Consider the following 16,206-nt stretch of genomic DNA (forward strand, 5'->3'; position numbering starts at 1 on the left):
AGTCTGTACCAGAACGGATGGCTTAAAGTTGGATTAGTGTTGTTCTTATGCATGTAAGATGTTCGAAAGTGTGATTAGGGATGTCGTATTATCGATTGATTAATCGAGTAATCGATTAATAACCCAGATAATCGAGTAATATTTAATCGATTAACTTAAAACTAATATTCGATTATTGAGCTAATCGAATAATTAAGAAAATCCCATAGTAATAAACGAATGAATAATCGAGTAATCGAATAATAACCCAGATAATCGAATAAATTTCAATCAATTAGTTTCAAAATTATACTCGATTACTAAATAATCGAGTAATCCGAAATTTCCGACATCCCTAAGTGTGATTGATTCGATCGTAAACGGTATTTTAGTGATTCCGACTGTTTATGCAAAATTACGAACATTTGATTGTTTCGTAGTAGAATAAATATTGAACGCTCGTTGAATTTCTTATTTAAAAACCATAAAATGTTGGAATAACATTCTCTAAATAACATTTCATCATAAAAATTTCGACCTAATTATATTTTGTTTTCAGGGCATGTTCAGGAGTGTTCTAGTTCTAGATGCATAATTTATGTCAGTTACAAAATTTAAATCTAGATTTCATAACAAGAAAAACTGGCAGCCCCAGCAGTGTTTTACTCGTGTTTCAAATATACAAAAAATAGAACGGCATCGTAGACCAGTTTTAAATTTGACAGAAGAACTGGTCGAATAAATAAAACTAGAACGGCTTGCTGGGGACACGTTTGTTCCAGTTTCTGTTCTATTATAGATCTTGCATATAGAACTTTTAACTGTTGATTTGCTCACAGGGTAACTCAGATTTTCTATGAAAGTATCTGGCATCCCTGGTGTAATCCAAGTTTCCTGGCGACAGAGATGCCATTTATACAGATTTATCTGTATTATACAGATTTTTACATGCTCATACAGATTTGATACAGAGTACAGATTTTATACAGATTTCCTAAATTAAATACAGATTCATACAGATCTCACAAAAAGTAAGAAAGAAAAAAATTAACTTTCCTGTCTGAGCTATCTTTTAGTATTTGATTCCAGTGACGATATAAAAGTCTATCAATTAACGGACAAATCAAAATTGATATGGAAATCTGGGAAATCCATTTATATTATAATTTGAAACCAATTTGAACTGATATTCATTTTTTTGCAATGACTTAGTGGAAACATATAATGGAGAAGCCAAATGAATGAAAAACGAACAGAAAAGATGGAACAGATTATTGGAAAAAGATACGCTCAGAGACAGCAACCAATTTCTAACTAGATAAATATATGGGTTTACAATTCAATTGTTGTGGATAAAAAAAATGAAACTTCGTCGTTGAATATTCTTGTGAGCGCGGTAATGACTGATTGAATCTACTATCTTACAACCACAATCTATTGGAATAACATATCTTAGCATCATTTTGTTGTAAGAATTTCATTTTATTAGTGAATACAGATTAATACAGATTTTTTATACAAAGAATACATATTTCTATGAAAATATCTGGCATCTCTGCCTGGCGAACATGTAAACACTGTAAACAGTACTGCGGTTGTCAAATTAATTTGAAGTTAGCACTTACAGTGACAGTAAAAAAACTTAATAGTCAAAGTGCATAACATAATTTACATTACACAATTAAACTTTTCGAATATTCTAAATAGTAAGCTGTTGCTTCAAAATTAGTAGTCAAATCAGTTTTATCACATTGGGTTTAGGTTGCTTGCTACAGCAATCATGTCGAAGGCAGCAGGAAGATTAAAAACACTTAAAAAAGTGGTAGATAAAGTCGATCATAGTAGTAAACTGCGAACCAACATCCCGGCCGGCATGGCTGTAGCTGGTCCACCTTTGGGACCTATGCTGGGTCAACGAGGAATCAACATAGCAGCATTTTGCAAAGATTTCAATGAGCGTACAAAAGATTATAAGGAAGGAATTCCATTGCCTTGTCGAGTGGCAGTCACTTCGGACCGTTCCTATGAATTAACTATTCATGCTCCTCCTGCAACTTTTCTACTCAAACAAGCGGCTGGCATCCAGCGAGCAGCAATGTGTCCGGGTAGGGAGGTTGCTGGTAAAATCACACGAAAACATCTTTACGAAATTGCCCAAATCAAATTAAGAGACCCACCGAATGCCCTGCTTACATTGCAACAAATGTGCAATGCCCTTATCGGAGTGGCACGTACATGTGGAATTGAAATTGTGAACGAACTCGACTCCGCCGAATATCAGCAGTTTCTTGAAGAGCGAAAGCAAATTGTGGAGGAGCAGCGAAGAGAATTGCAAGAAAAAAGGGAAGCAAAAATGCTTCGAATGGGTTGATTGCTTATTCAAGTAATATAGATAAAAGAAACCGTTTAAATAGAAACTTTTAGCAGAAATTCATGTATGTTTTATACTTTTTATTCAACAAAACAACTATGTTTCAAAATCCAGCTTCTTCCGGTCTTTAGCAGTGATTTTTCTTCTTCGTTTATCTATATGTTTGGCAAGTTTTCCAGTTTCCTTAAGTTGGTCGAACTTCTCAACAAGCTCTCGAGCCTTCTTGGTACTTTTCTTCTCGTAAAACGGTCGTTTACCTTGCTCTATTGCCTTCCGAGCCTCTAGTCGCTCATTTTTGCGTTTGTTATCTTGTTCTTTCAATTTTTTGAACTCCCGAATTTGGTTCTCCGTTCTTCTAATAGCAAATTTTATCCGTTCGACTTCTACGGGGCCAGATGCTTCCTCTAATTGTTTCCGCAAACTGGATAATTCTTCGGTTCTAAGATCATTTATAAATCCGTACTGTTCACGAAACTTTCGCCCACTGAAGTAACCTTGATCAGCAGCAAATCGCGGATCTCTAAAGCTAGATTGAGTAGACTTTTTTTCATGCCGTTTTACCAACCCCAGTATAGGAACTTTCCTTTTCGCACTCATTTCTTCCGGAGGACCATCAGAATCACTGTCATTCTTGAGATCCATATTCTTCTGTTTGGATTGTTTTCGGGTTGGCCTATGTTCAGTACTAGTTTTACCGAAAACAGCTTCATTGTAAACTTTGGATCCTAAACGACGTTTCAACTGCAGAAGCTCCTCGAACGACATCTGCTTGAAATCGTCATCTACGAGTTTGGGCTTGAAAACAAATTCATAAAAACGATAACGCATTACAGATATTCAAGTACTGCTTACCTTCTCATCGTCATTAGAATTAGAATCACTATCGTCGCTTGAATTTGAGGAAGATAAATTTCCCGACATGATACGAAGTATTGGATTTTATTGCTCAACCTGAATCGCAGTCACTTGGTAGACTTCTTAGGTCGACTTATATACAATTATAACAATTACAATAAAAATTATTATACTAAGTAGAACTGTCAAAACGAGTTGTTTAATGTTATTTTGGGAATATTATCAATGATTCTAACGTGCGGTATTACCTAGTATTTCGGAGATGAAGACAGCAAAACAAATCTAACGAGTAACGACCATGTTGGTAACAAAATCATCACAGTATATTAAGACTGTACACGTTGCTAGAAAACTATTCAAAATAAAGTGCTGTTGATTCAGTGGAAATCCCACTTAGGAAAAAACGTTCAACGGTGGTCCTTCATTGGTCCAAGGAACGTCCAATCAATCGTTCAACGGGAGCCAACACGGGACCTTTGTTTTCCGATTTTGAAGCAGACTGTTGAACCGAATGCCATTTTTTTTAAACTAACACTACGTACCTGTACAATACTTCTACTTCACGTAGAATAAGAACAAATCTTCTTTCTATATGAAGGTAAAACCTAATTTTAACAATATTTTTGCAAGAGAAAAAACAACAACAAACCGTTCCAGTAAACTGAACGAATATTTCGTGCAGTATGTCGTTCAACATGCGCTCAACGATCAACAAAATAGAGCTGCCTGCTGAGAGGGGATGAATTGCGTTCAGGAAATTAATTTTTAGATGAAAATATCGAAGTTTTTCTATTAAGCTTTCTGACATCTTATTTACAACCACAATTGCATAGCATCATCAAAGAGATTGGTATGTTTTCATCACGAAATACCCATCCTTAATCAGTTTCATCCCAATTTTGAGGTTATTCAATACACTTGAAACTTAATTATCGACGTAAACATATCAAAAGGTACTAAAAGAGTTGACAGATTCTCTTTGTTTACTTTCTCTTTCGACTATATCTGCGTTATTATACAAATATTCATTACATATCTGGTACCGTGTGAAACATGTCTAGCGGCACTTACACGGTCATTAAAAGTGTCATTACTAAAAAGAAATGTCATTTTCAATGAATGTTGAAGGGCAGTAATGATAAATTTTCCATACAAATTTTGAATGTCATTACTTGATAATATTTAAAAATGACATTAATAATTCTCGTGTAAGGGCCGCTTCTCACTCTACTATTAATATTATTTCGCCGATGTTTATCACTGTTCCTCAAATGAAAAGAATCAGAGCTGAAAGTCGGAATAAAAATTACTGCGCTTCAGAACCGCTCACAATTCGGATTGATTCAACAGTGAAGCGATTTTCGGAATAACTGTCTTGAAATGAGGCTCTATTTTCATTCGGTCCTGACGACCTCAAAAAGTATTAAAGATCAGGTAACAGATACACAGGCTAAAAAAACTTGGACGAATTTAAAATTTGCTATTTATTAGGAAAATGGAGCTCACTGCTGCTACTTTCTAGACGAATCGTCGTGATTTTTCAAAGCATTCCACTTCGTTCCGGAACGATAACAAATATCTGTTGCACATACAGAAATTTTCAAGTAACACCGATCGAAACACATCACACAATCTCGACAAATGTGAAACACGCATGTTTTCCCATGCCCTTTTAATCACATAGAAATTCAATCAAGGTAAAACAAAAATAAACTTGGGATTCAACCTACAGCAAACATTTTATTGTGATGTGAATGCAAATCAAAGCCGTGGTATTACATTCGTGTAGAGGAATATGATTCTCTGTTTCAACAAACTTCGCAGCCGATTCATAGTGTACAGAACCCTTGCATGGCTAGTGCTACGATCCTACCGACATTACGAATCCTTCCAGGTCAGGGCTCGACCATACCGCAACTGGCTCGTAAGACCAGTGAGCAATGCATTGAACCGCCGACCCGGGACATGCATGTGAATGCAGTAACTAAAATAAAATCGACCGCGACGACATCTGCAAGTTTTTCTGGTGGCTAAATTTTACACACAGTTCGTATGCGAGTCTATGATTGAACCAATATTATATTATTAAAGATTTCGATATTTCAACGAAGGAAAATAATATTTCCAAGGCCCTTGGAAATGCAGAATTGTGAAACTTTCTCCCATAGTGAATACTGATCGGTTCATTTTTCTCAAACGAAAGCAGCTGAGTGTTGGCATTATTTGTATTCGTTTGTTATGAACTTCGTACTTCGTAAATGATTTTGATAGGAAATTATGCATTTGTTCATGTGATATTAAAACCTATCGGTTCTGCTTTGCAGGGAGTTTATTATTTTTACAGAAAAAGACATAGTTTCTTTCAAAGATAAACTGAACTAATAATAATCAAAGATAACTTAATAACTCATTATTTAATAATTTTTGTGTGTGTAGACCGTCGCGGAGGGTCTGTCATAACAGTAACAGAAAAATAAATGTTCTCTATTTCATCTGATGTTAAAATAATTCTCGAGCGGCCATCGTTCTCCAGAACTTCCACTACAATGTCAAACCCGATTGGCAGTAACATTAGAAATGTCATTGAATATTCGCTCATTTTATGAATGTGTTAGTGGAAAAGTTAGGCGACTTACGCCCTTTCACTACACTCCAGCTAGAGGAATAGATGATGCTGACTAAGGTAGGCCTTTTTGTTACTTTCCAACGAATTTCATTAGTTAATGCTGGAATTCTAAGAAGAACTGGTTATTTACAAAGACATCAAATTAACAAAATATCCAGCTCTCACAATTCCCGAACAAATCATTGGCAACATCCTTTTTTGCGAGCATGACGCGCTCAGGTGAGTCCGCATCGAATCTCGTACATAGAAGTAGGGGAGAGAAATGTCAAATTCGAGAGCGCCAAAAGCAGCACTGCGCACCCATACAATTGACATGATATGTTGAATGTGATGCTGTGCGATGGCGTTGCTGATCTGAAGATTGATTTCGCTCTAAACTGACAGGGTCTGTTATTCACTAGTACTGTGTATCCAAAAAACTTGAAGATTTAAATTTATATATGCAGTTATATAATGTTTCTAATTAAAAATAAACTGAAAATCAGCACGAAAACGTGCAAAATCGGCAAAGAATAAGAACGAAACGAATTGACAATTCAGTCACTCTCAATTCCGACAGATTCCCGGTAGTAGGTAAAATTAATTTGGCATTCCGAATGAAAATTTCTCGCCGATTCGGAATTCATTCGGATCTGATAATGTGATTTTATTTTGCGGATTACTTTATTTGTGATTATAATGATAGGCAGTGTAATTTTTGTATTGATCAACTGTGGCATTAACATTTTTAAATAGCTTCAACTGTCAGCGAATAGCCCTTACGCAACGAAAACTCAGTAATGCTTTCTCATTCGCACAAATAGTTGTTTGCTGTGAGGATTTCGTTTCGGATTGAAGCTCGACATTAGTAATCCGACAGTCGTCCGTTCGTGTTACGTCGGTTCGTCAGATTTGTTCATTCTAGTAGATTAGTCGAGACCACTTTTCGTTGTCTAGGTAATCTGCGTTTTTTGGGTTGTTTCCTTAATGTAAGCCTGTGAAATGTGGCCACAATATCAAATAAAGGCAATAGTGTAGTGGTCTCTTAGTGATAAGTTTATTTTCCTCGTTGGAAAAAAAAGTAGTGTAGTGCATAGCTAAAGAATTTTTTTGTGCTTTCTGTAGTGAAAGAAAAATTATGTTCTGATTAGCATAGCTGGAAGGGTAGGGTGGCACTCTTCAGGATAAAAATTGTCCCTGAGTTTCTCCACAGCTCTTTACTGGTGTTCCTTGTTTCGAGTGCTATCTAGCTGTGTTGGTGTGTATCTCAAAACGAAAATTTTGTGCATCAGAATTCCTATGCCGTTGTCAGTCAAACAAAGGAGATAAATTGTCCAGGATTCGCGGATAGTTGCGGCGCAGCTGTGGGAATCGCACTGTGTCTGCGGAACAGCTGCTAACTAGATGGTTCGCAATAAATACTCCCTGAGCAATGCTGGCAAATCGCCGAGTAAAAAATCACGCACCATTAGTAAACAACACGAAGCCAGCGACAACGAGGGTGGCGAAGGAAGTTCCGGAGCACCCCTTATAGACGACGGTTCAGCTGGCACCCAACGATGTGATACCGTGCACAAACAAAACCTTTACATAATTTCTTTCCCAGTTATTTTTGTGTTCAATATTTTGCGGTCCCTGCTTTACCAATTGTTCATTGTTTTTCGATACATTTATAATTTCACCACCAAAATTGTTTACAAACCAGTGAAGAAGGATTGTGGTCTCGAAATCGTAATCAACGACCAGAACCAACACCATCCTTCTAGTCAGTCGCCGCACGATCTGCAGCATCAGTTGCAATTGCAGCAGTACCATCCGCAACAACAGCAACAACAAGTACAATCGCATCCACTGCAGTACTCGAGCAGTGGTGTCCTACTGAACGGTGAAGGACGAGAAATGTCCGTGCACAGATCGGCCAGTGGAAGTCAGGTTGGTCCGGGCGATCCCCTCCTGGCAAAACAAAAACATCACCACAGGAGAGCTTTCGAGTATATTTCGAAAGCGTTGAAGATTGATGAGGAGAATGAAGGTAAGTTTGTCCAGTTTGTCTGTCTGTTGGTAAACGATATTCTGAGTAACCTAGTTGAATGCCGTCAACACTCATAATGTTCTTTAGCCTTCACTAAACATGCTTGAACAAGTTTTGACACGAGAAAGCTTAAAGGAATTTAATTAATTCACGACGGCTCGTTGAGCTACTTATATGGAAACTTGTTAGCATATGTCATTCAACAATTGCGTTCGGCTGAGGGCACCGTTGTAAAATTAGTTGTGTAGAAAATACCGAGTCCGAGTGCGTGCGATAATTATTGCTAACAATAGTATGACGTAATTTTTGACGAGCCCACAGTTGGTGAATGCTGCCCGGATGAAATCATCACGTCCGTGCCCAAAATGGCAGAATTCGATAAGGTCGCATGTGCGAACCGGTTTTATTCGTGGAATCTCTCACTTTTAAAAACGATTCGGTTTTTGGTTGGAATAAATCAAGAAGCTGAATGTTTATATTTTTATTAATTCATTAATATACAAATGTATGATCTAGGAAATTTTTCTCAACATATCTGTTGTTGCTTACCCCTGACAAGTTAATCAGAACTGAAGAAATCGATGAACTCCAACACAGTAGAAAAAAAACCATTTGTCGCCCTGAAAGATACGGCAAAAAGGTTTTTCCCGTGTCGTCTGAATTGAAGCACAAAGCGCATCAAAACAAAACCGCAGCCTACCGGCACCGGTAAAACTCAAGGGAGAAGCAAGTGGCGCGTCTCTAAGAGGTGTGCACTTCCGACTTCCCGTAGCGTTAACTAACCGTCCATTATCGTCAGTATCAATCACATCCCCAATAGCTACATCGCTACATCATGCAAGCCACCGTTAATGAAGTGCATCCGAGCATGTTTTACGTTGTACGATGATAAAGCGCACCTCTTTATCTACACCTACCGGGAAAAGCAATCAAGGCAATCTGGAACGCAACCGGTAGCAAGATTGGTAGTTGCTGCCGTACGAAGTGGTGAAGTTTGATGTTGGAAACGAGAACACAAGTCGGCTGACCGGCACGATATGACCCCACAACTAACGAATTTTATAAATTATCAATCTTTCGTTCTGGTTTTAGAATCAGTTCAACTTAGCAGTTCAGCATAAATCACTAAGCAAACGTAAAGCTAATACTATCATTTGGCTATTTATTGACACGGTGTTCGTAACCGAAAACAAATCATCGCGCTGTTTCTGTCAGTGGCGCTAAAATTGAAATAAACCGAGTTCACGATTATATAAAGAATCCGTTTCTTTTTTCAACGCGTCACTTTCCGAAGAAATTGGTTCTGAATGTCATACGTTCTATAATAGTAATTTGGTTTTGCTTTTTCCGGCGTTGTTCTAATTTTATAGCAGTTATTCTCGACTCGGCCACTGGCACTTGTGCTTCAATTGTTTTTTTTTTTTCATAGAAGCTTCTCTGTTGAATCGAAAGAAATCTTGTTGAGTACACGAGTAAAAATAAAATAGACTTACGTAGGTGACATTGCTAACTTGAACCTGAATTTAGTTAAACTAATTGTTTTGACATCAACCGTCAATTTAACTGGTTGAGAAAAAAAAATTTATTTTTACGTGAACTTCAAGATTTCATTTAGCCTGTTTCGAATGGTACAATTTGTAGCAAAAATGCACCGTTTTGTTTTATAGTTTGTTGCCATTCTATGGTCCGTTTCATTATAGTTCTCTCATAGGTTTATCTAGTAAAGGGTCTCTATTTATAATTACTAATTGATCTTGATTTCTATTTCTTAATACTAAGAAAAATAATAATCGCTTGATACCTGATTCGGACTATATGCTGGCTGCATTTTGTTTCATACCTACCAAATGCTTGGCAGAATCTTCCTGGCCATTAGATGGTCCTGAGCAATTGCAGAAATGTGTAGCAGTTCATCAGACTTCACATACTTCGATTCAAATAAAACTTTGCACAAGGCTTCAATTTGACAAACCATTTATTTTATTCATGGATTAAGAGACCAATCCGACGTAAGACTAACTTTTAAAACATGATTTTTTTGTAAACCTTTTTAGTGTAGAGCACTTGAAGAAAATAACCATTTTTCTACACTAAAAAATTATCATTATCATAATCGATTTTTTCGCACTGGAAATTCACGTAGATTGTTTGACGTTAGGTCAATTCACGTAAATTGTATGTGATGATTCTATTCATTCATATTCCTCACGTAAAATATTCACTTTGACGTTTGAAACCATTCCACCGTTTTCATTTATTTGAGTGTAACAGTTCGTCTGAAAAGTATCGTATCGTTTAATAGAAACACACATTTTTTTGCCAAAATTCGTTTTTATTATTCAACATAATTGCCATCAGAGGCGATACAGCGATTATAGCGATCTTCCAACTTTTCGATATCATTTTTGTAGTACGATTTGTCCTTTGCCTCAAAATAGGCCTCAGTTTCAGCGATTACCTCTTCATTGCTTCTAAATTTTTTACCAGCGAGCATTCTCTTGAGGTCTGAGAACAGGAAAAAGTCACTGGGGGCCAAATCTGGAGAATACGGTGGATGAGGGAGCAATTCGAAGCCCAATTCGTTCAATTTCAGCATGGTTTTCATCGACCTGTGACACGGTGCATTGTTTGATGAAACAAAACTTTTTTCTTCTTCAAACGAGGCCGTTTTTTTTAAATTTCGTCTCTCAAACGCTCTAATAACGCTATATAATAGTCACTGTTGATGGTTTTTCCCTTTTCAAGGTAGTCGATGAAAATTATACCATGCGAATCCCTAAATACAGACGCCATAACCTTACCGGCCGATTGTTGAGTCTTTCCACGCTTTGGGTTCGGTTCTTCGCGTGCAGTTCACTCAGCTGACTGTCGATTGGACTCCGGAGTGAAGTGATGGAGCCATGTTTCGTCCATTGTTATATATCGACGAAAAAAATCGGTTTTATTTCGATATAACAGCTCCAAACACTGCTCAGAATCATCAATTCGTTGTTGTTTTTGATCGATTGTGAGCTCACGCGGCACCCATTTTGCACAAAGCTTTCTCATATCCAAATATTCGTGAATAATATGTCCAACACGTTCCTTTGATATCTTTAGGGTGTCAGCTATCTCGATCAACTTCACTTTACGGTCATTGAAAATCATTTTGTAGATTTTTATCACGTTTTCTACGGGAAAAGCCTCTTTTGGACGTCCACTGCGTTCATCGTCTTCGGTGCTCATATGACCAGTACGAAATTTTGCAAACCACTTACGAATTGTTGCTTCGCCCGGTGCAGAGTCTGGATAACACTCATCAAGCCATTTTTTGGTATCGGCAGCTCTTTTTTTTCATCAAAAAGTAGTGTTTCATCAACACACGAAATTCCTTTTTTTCCATTTTTTTCACAATAACAAAAGTAGCTTCACTCAAAATGCAATATCTCACAAATTAATAATCAGACAGCTGTCGAATTTATACACGTATTTTTTTAAGGTTGGTACTAACTGAAAATGGTATGGATTTAATTCTAGTGGCGCCCTCTCATAGAAACGATACGAACTTTTCAGCCGATCTGTTACAACAGTAATGTTGAAGAAAAATTCCTAGCAAAACAATTGAACGCTCTCCAAAAACAATATTTCTCAAAGTTATACTTTTTACAGATAAAAACATATATAAAACATAAGAAAAATTTTTCATTTTAATTTTTCAATATGGCGGCTTTGAAAACAGCTGCTCAAACTCGTTCGATTTGTTGTCGGGTGTCATCATTTCTTAGAAACCAATCTTCGGAAAGCGAAAAGTTTAATAATATGTATCGAATTGGCTATGTTCGGAGCTGGAATGAAACATTTTCACCAAGAAAAAACAAAATGGCGGCTATTTCTTGATTTTCGACCCATTTTTAACTTTTAATTGTTATTAACTGAATATTTTTTGTTGTAGCTCCGACCATAGAGAGACGAGTTACATTGATCTGTTTCATTTCGTTTCACTTATGAAATCTTAGATTATTCTAATTCCCTGGGCATTAGCAGAAACTTAAGACAGATTGAATGATGCTGTCGCGGTTCCAGGGCCTGTCTTTATCCTTACTCAATGGAGAAGGATACACCCCAATGGATAATCTATGAAGGAGAAGCAATCTACTAATCAAATTTGATCTCTTATGCAGTTTTGAACATATGATGACCAAATCATGTCCTTTTTTATAACTTCTGGAGCCGCAGCTTCTGGCATGGACAACATCGTCCGAAACACCTAGTAGTTTAGTTGCATGTTAAATGTAGCATTGTAGACTGCTTGTAACTTTTCCAGAAATTCGTTGCTTTTACTTTTTTATGATAACTTCAACAATGTTGGTAACTTATACTGAAATCAAGAAAAAGCCATCAGCCATATTTAGTAAGTATGTATAAGTTCTACTTACTATCTTTAAATATTTCAGCAACGCATTTGCACATGGTGAAAGGATCAATACACAATTCCTGGCCTACACCAATGTGCAGTTATTCAACATAGACTAGTTCGTCTGGTGGGGAATTGAAAAGGCATATCCTGGATCCATAAATGGGCCCAGTTTAAAGTTTGCACTAGAATTTCAGTTGCAGAAAAGGTGGCGAAATTGGGATCTACCTGCTCCGAATTGGATGAAACTTTGCACAGATCTTCAATATGACAAACTATTTTTTTACACGAATGGAGAGACCAATTTGACTAAGGACGGATGTTTTGAAAAAGAAGGATTGCATTTTGATTGTAGAAATGAGCTACAACCCGTTGTAACGCGGGAATGGTTACAGGAGGAAAAATGATTTCGAAAAAAAGTAAAAAATAGATTGGACGTCCTAAAAAATAACTAAGACGCTTTTTCAAAAACTCAGAAATTGACCGAAAAATATGATAAGAAAACCCCTCTTCTAACTAGTTGTGTGATAATGTTTTTTTCTAGTCGTTCAAACAGTATCATTAAAACATGTGTTCATTACGATAACTTATGACACGAATTTGGGCTTTTTTTAAACAAATTTATTCAGTCTAATTCGGTTAGTTAGCAAAAGCACTTACGTCGTATATCCGATAACATTATCGAAACCAAAGATATCAATTTGAACTTGGTCATTGGTAACTTTCTGAAAAATTTAGCGCTGATAGCAAAAACGCGATTTGTCGGTTACGTCCTTTTAACGATTATCACTCTTATTCTGAATAACGACGTATCGTTTTTTTTCGATCGTATTTCATTCGTATTCCTAATAACGCTAGGAAAATCAAAGGTAACTAGGACTCGATCGGAAAAGCAATACGTTATTCAAGATAAGGGCGTATATCTTCGGAGCCGGAAGTATCTGCAATTTGATTTTCGAAATTAATCTATGATCCAATAGTAGCTTAAAACGAGCCTAGGATTGCTAAAATCTGTTCAGCTCTGATTAAATTGAGCGTAGGCAAAATATCCGTTTCGTCGGTTACGTTACTTATACCGTTATACAGGGGCTGGGGTCCACTAGGAGATTGATAGTACCTATTAGCTCTCTCCGGACTGTACCAGCCTAGATGCCGTGTGGAATCCGGCGAAAAAAAATGAACCAAGAATAGATCCACTGGGTTCCTGCTTCCATGTCGTAAAAGGCGACAATTGCAGGAGTTTCTTTTTCCTTTCAGTTATCAGATATATTCAATGTTTTATTTCTGATTTCTCTATTTTACTAAATCATCTCTCTATTCAACCTATCAATTTCCGTCTAGCTTCGGAGAAAAGTTTTATTAGGAATGATTTCTTCTTCCATGTTATTGATTGTCTTTCAGGATTATAAAATGAATGATAAAAATCAACCATTGCGCAAATCCGTTTATATTACAAAGTTAATAACAGAGATAACATATATCGGTATATTGAATACATAGTAAAAAACACTTGATATTAATATTTCAAACAGTAAATTAATATTTTTCTCGGTAGCCGGCTGCCCAGATCAACTAATATAACCAATTAATAATTTTAATAAATAATTAAAATAATAAAGCGGAAATAATAAAGAATCAAGACGCGTGTGAAATCTGTTGACCTTTGTTTGGTGATTTAAAATGATTTTATAATAACTGTTTAGAATATTTCAATGCAATGAATCAACTTTTTTGTCTGTTTTTTTTTGCATGACTAAAAAAACGCGAAAAGTAGATGCATAAACGAGTGACTGCATCCTCGACAGCCGGCTGTCCGGAGTTTTGTCAATTTCGGAGATTGACTGTTTCGTGCATTATATTGCCAGCACAAAGTAACACATAAAACGATAATACTTTAAAACATTCTTGGTAGCCGGCTACCCAGAGCAATAAACACATGATAACATTATTAAAACATTTACTAACAAAGTATCCTCTCCTGTGATGCATGTGGGAATGCAGAGGATTCCTCGGTTCTTAGTAGCAACATGCATCGAACTAACAATCCTTTCCCTCCCAAGTAGATCTGCATTCGGACGTGGCCGGCGTCGGTATTGATCAGCATGCATGGTTCAATACAGTTTGCACAGTGTGAAACAATGTGTTATTCCCAAACATGTTACTTCAAAAAATCATTTTGCAATCTCAATTGGTTCAGATCAATAACGGAGTAGCAACACACGGGCGGTCTCTAATGCTAATGCTAATGCTACGTTACTTATACCGTTATACCTCCGGAAACAGAAGCCAATTGATTTACGAACTTGATTCACAACCCAAGAGTAGCTTTTAAACGGGCCTAAACTTGTGAAAATCGCTTTAGCCATTCCGAGAAAATTTAGCGGAAGAAAAATTTTACGTTTTCAATGGTTATTTCATTAAAATCATTATGTCTTCGGAACCAGGAATGACAGCCATTTGAACATGGTCTACAACCTGATAATAGTTTTCAAAAAAGTTCTTTAAAATCAGTTCAGCCATTTCCGAAAAGTTAAGCGGAAGAAAAAATGCATGTTGTCGGTTACGTCACTTATGGTATTATATCTCCGGAACCGGAAATTACAACCAATTAATATTTGCACTTGATTCACAACCCAACAGTAGTTTTCAAACAAATCTAAGTTTGTTAAAATGGGTTCAGCCATCTCCGAGAAAATTGAGCGGAGAGTGAAATCTTTGAAAGTTTCACACACACATACACAGACATATAGGATAGGACGATTTCGAAATGAGCAAAACAAATTAAAGTAAAGCTGCCGGTGGAGCATGAGAAAATTAAATACCACAAACCTGTTTATATGAAAGATAATGCTGCACCACCTTATGTGACTTTCTGTCAGAACACTAGAATTTCATGCAAATCACTTGTCACCTTCGACCATCAGCTGGCTATATGTTAATATTTTTAGAAAACTGTTCCCTACGTTATCTACGTCGAAGAACAGCGTCATTTTCTCTAGAACAATGAAACCATCATCGGTATCCATTGTATTACAAAGTACTTCTGCTTGAACTAACAAAGACCTCAACGTCTGTAAAAATGATATAGACGGTAATGAAGCCGGAAAACATTTATTTCAAAATTGCAAAGGAAAACGAATGCTTTAGTTCACCCGAATGCCAATTCGTTCGTAAAATTCCGCAACTGATCGACAAAGAAAAAATAATAAAATCACTACTTTATTGCGGACCTAGTATACATTGTTCTCATGAATACTTAAGTCTTTCTGTTCAGATAATGATTAGTTAGCGGAAAAAATTATTCACATAACAGCACCAACAGAGTTTTAGCTTGAGCCCGGTAAGACAAAAGCCATCAAGTGCATCTATTCTGTGGGACAAAAATTGCCTAGGTCAGTCACGCAATGTTGTATTATTGATTCGTATCCGTCTGGAAAAAGTGGTTCTTCGAGTATCCTGGTCAACATTGAACCATATATGTAGAGTGAATATTACAGGCACCCGACTGGGGAACGGCAATTACGCCCGTCTGGACATTGATGGCAGTGACTTTGAAGCTGTGCACGCTATCCCCTTTTTATACTGTTTTCATTGAACTCAATGTCGGGTCGGGGAAGGGAACCTTAACCTATTTTGCAATTTTATACTATATAAAAATCTGTTGTATTTATATATTTCACTCTATTTTCATTGAACTTCAATTATTCGAAAAATACGGCGCCTTTGTTTGACAGAATCCAATCACAAGCGAAAACGCATTTTTGGCAACATCACTGAATTCGTTTGCTTTGTTATTTTTTCCCCAAAACAACCCCATTGAATAGCCATTTACGTGAATGCCTATTGTTCAAGTGAAGCACATTTCGTACCGGTAAGCTTTTCACTCGCCAGAAAAAGAAGACATTGCCTGAAAAATTAGCACATTGCACGTCATACGGTGCCTGTTCTTCATAGATACCCGATCAACAAAA

At 36.8% G+C, this 16,206-nt stretch overlaps 3 protein-coding genes across 7 annotated transcripts in view; 2 read left to right on the forward strand and 1 right to left on the reverse strand.

Moving 5' to 3' along the window:
- The first annotated feature begins 1,598 nt into the window (after window positions 1-1,598).
- Window positions 1,599-2,411, forward strand: LOC131439484 (large ribosomal subunit protein uL11m). Its single transcript, XM_058610553.1, has one exon. The coding sequence runs from the start codon at window positions 1,760-1,762 to the stop codon at window positions 2,348-2,350; it is 591 nt and encodes a 196-aa protein (XP_058466536.1). The 5' UTR covers window positions 1,599-1,759; the 3' UTR covers window positions 2,351-2,411.
- Window positions 2,385-3,520, reverse strand: LOC131439473 (ribosomal RNA processing protein 36 homolog). 3 transcript variants are annotated; one of them, XM_058610530.1, is made up of 3 exons: window positions 3,454-3,520; window positions 3,203-3,337; window positions 2,385-3,145 (listed from the first exon to the last, which is right to left on the reverse strand). In XM_058610530.1, exons 2-3 carry the CDS (start codon window positions 3,269-3,271, stop codon window positions 2,447-2,449), a joined length of 768 nt encoding a protein of 255 aa, XP_058466513.1. In that variant the 5' UTR covers window positions 3,272-3,337; window positions 3,454-3,520; the 3' UTR covers window positions 2,385-2,446. The 3 variants fall into 3 exon arrangements, with proteins under 3 accessions (XP_058466513.1, XP_058466502.1, XP_058466522.1); XM_058610519.1 differs by having other exon boundaries at window positions 3,203-3,387; window positions 3,454-3,512; XM_058610539.1 differs by having other exon boundaries at window positions 2,385-3,132; window positions 3,203-3,500.
- A 3,136-nt stretch (window positions 3,521-6,656) lies between these two features.
- The window catches only part of LOC131439487 (spastin), a 40,949-nt gene continuing 31,399 nt past the window's right edge, over window positions 6,657-16,206 (forward strand). For 2 of the 3 annotated variants that reach the window (XM_058610567.1, XM_058610586.1), the window contains exon 1: window positions 6,657-7,842. In XM_058610567.1, coding sequence (XP_058466550.1) covers window positions 7,215-7,842 — 628 coding nt within the window. In that variant the 5' untranslated portion in view covers window positions 6,657-7,214. The remainder of the gene's footprint in view (window positions 7,843-16,206) is intronic. The other variant, XM_058610576.1, reaches the window with a different exon arrangement.

The sequence above is a fragment of the Malaya genurostris genome, chromosome 1, assembly GCF_030247185.1.
Source record: "Malaya genurostris strain Urasoe2022 chromosome 1, Malgen_1.1, whole genome shotgun sequence".
Lineage (NCBI taxonomy): Eukaryota > Metazoa > Arthropoda > Insecta > Diptera > Culicidae > Malaya > Malaya genurostris.

What these genes read in the sequence shown, in the direction of transcription:
- LOC131439484 (XM_058610553.1), top strand. Translation starts at nt 1,760, where the DNA reads ATGTCGAAGGCAGCAGGAAGATTAAAAACACTTAAAAAAGTGGTAGAT.
- LOC131439473 (XM_058610530.1), bottom strand. Translation starts at nt 3,271, where the DNA reads ATGTCGGGAAATTTATCTTCCTCAAATTCAAGCGACGATAGTGATTCT. An exon ending in ATTCTAATGACGATGAGAAG is followed by an intron (nt 3,146 to 3,202) that starts GTAAGCAGTACT and finishes TTTGTTTTCAAG; the next exon opens with CCCAAACTCGTAGATGACGA.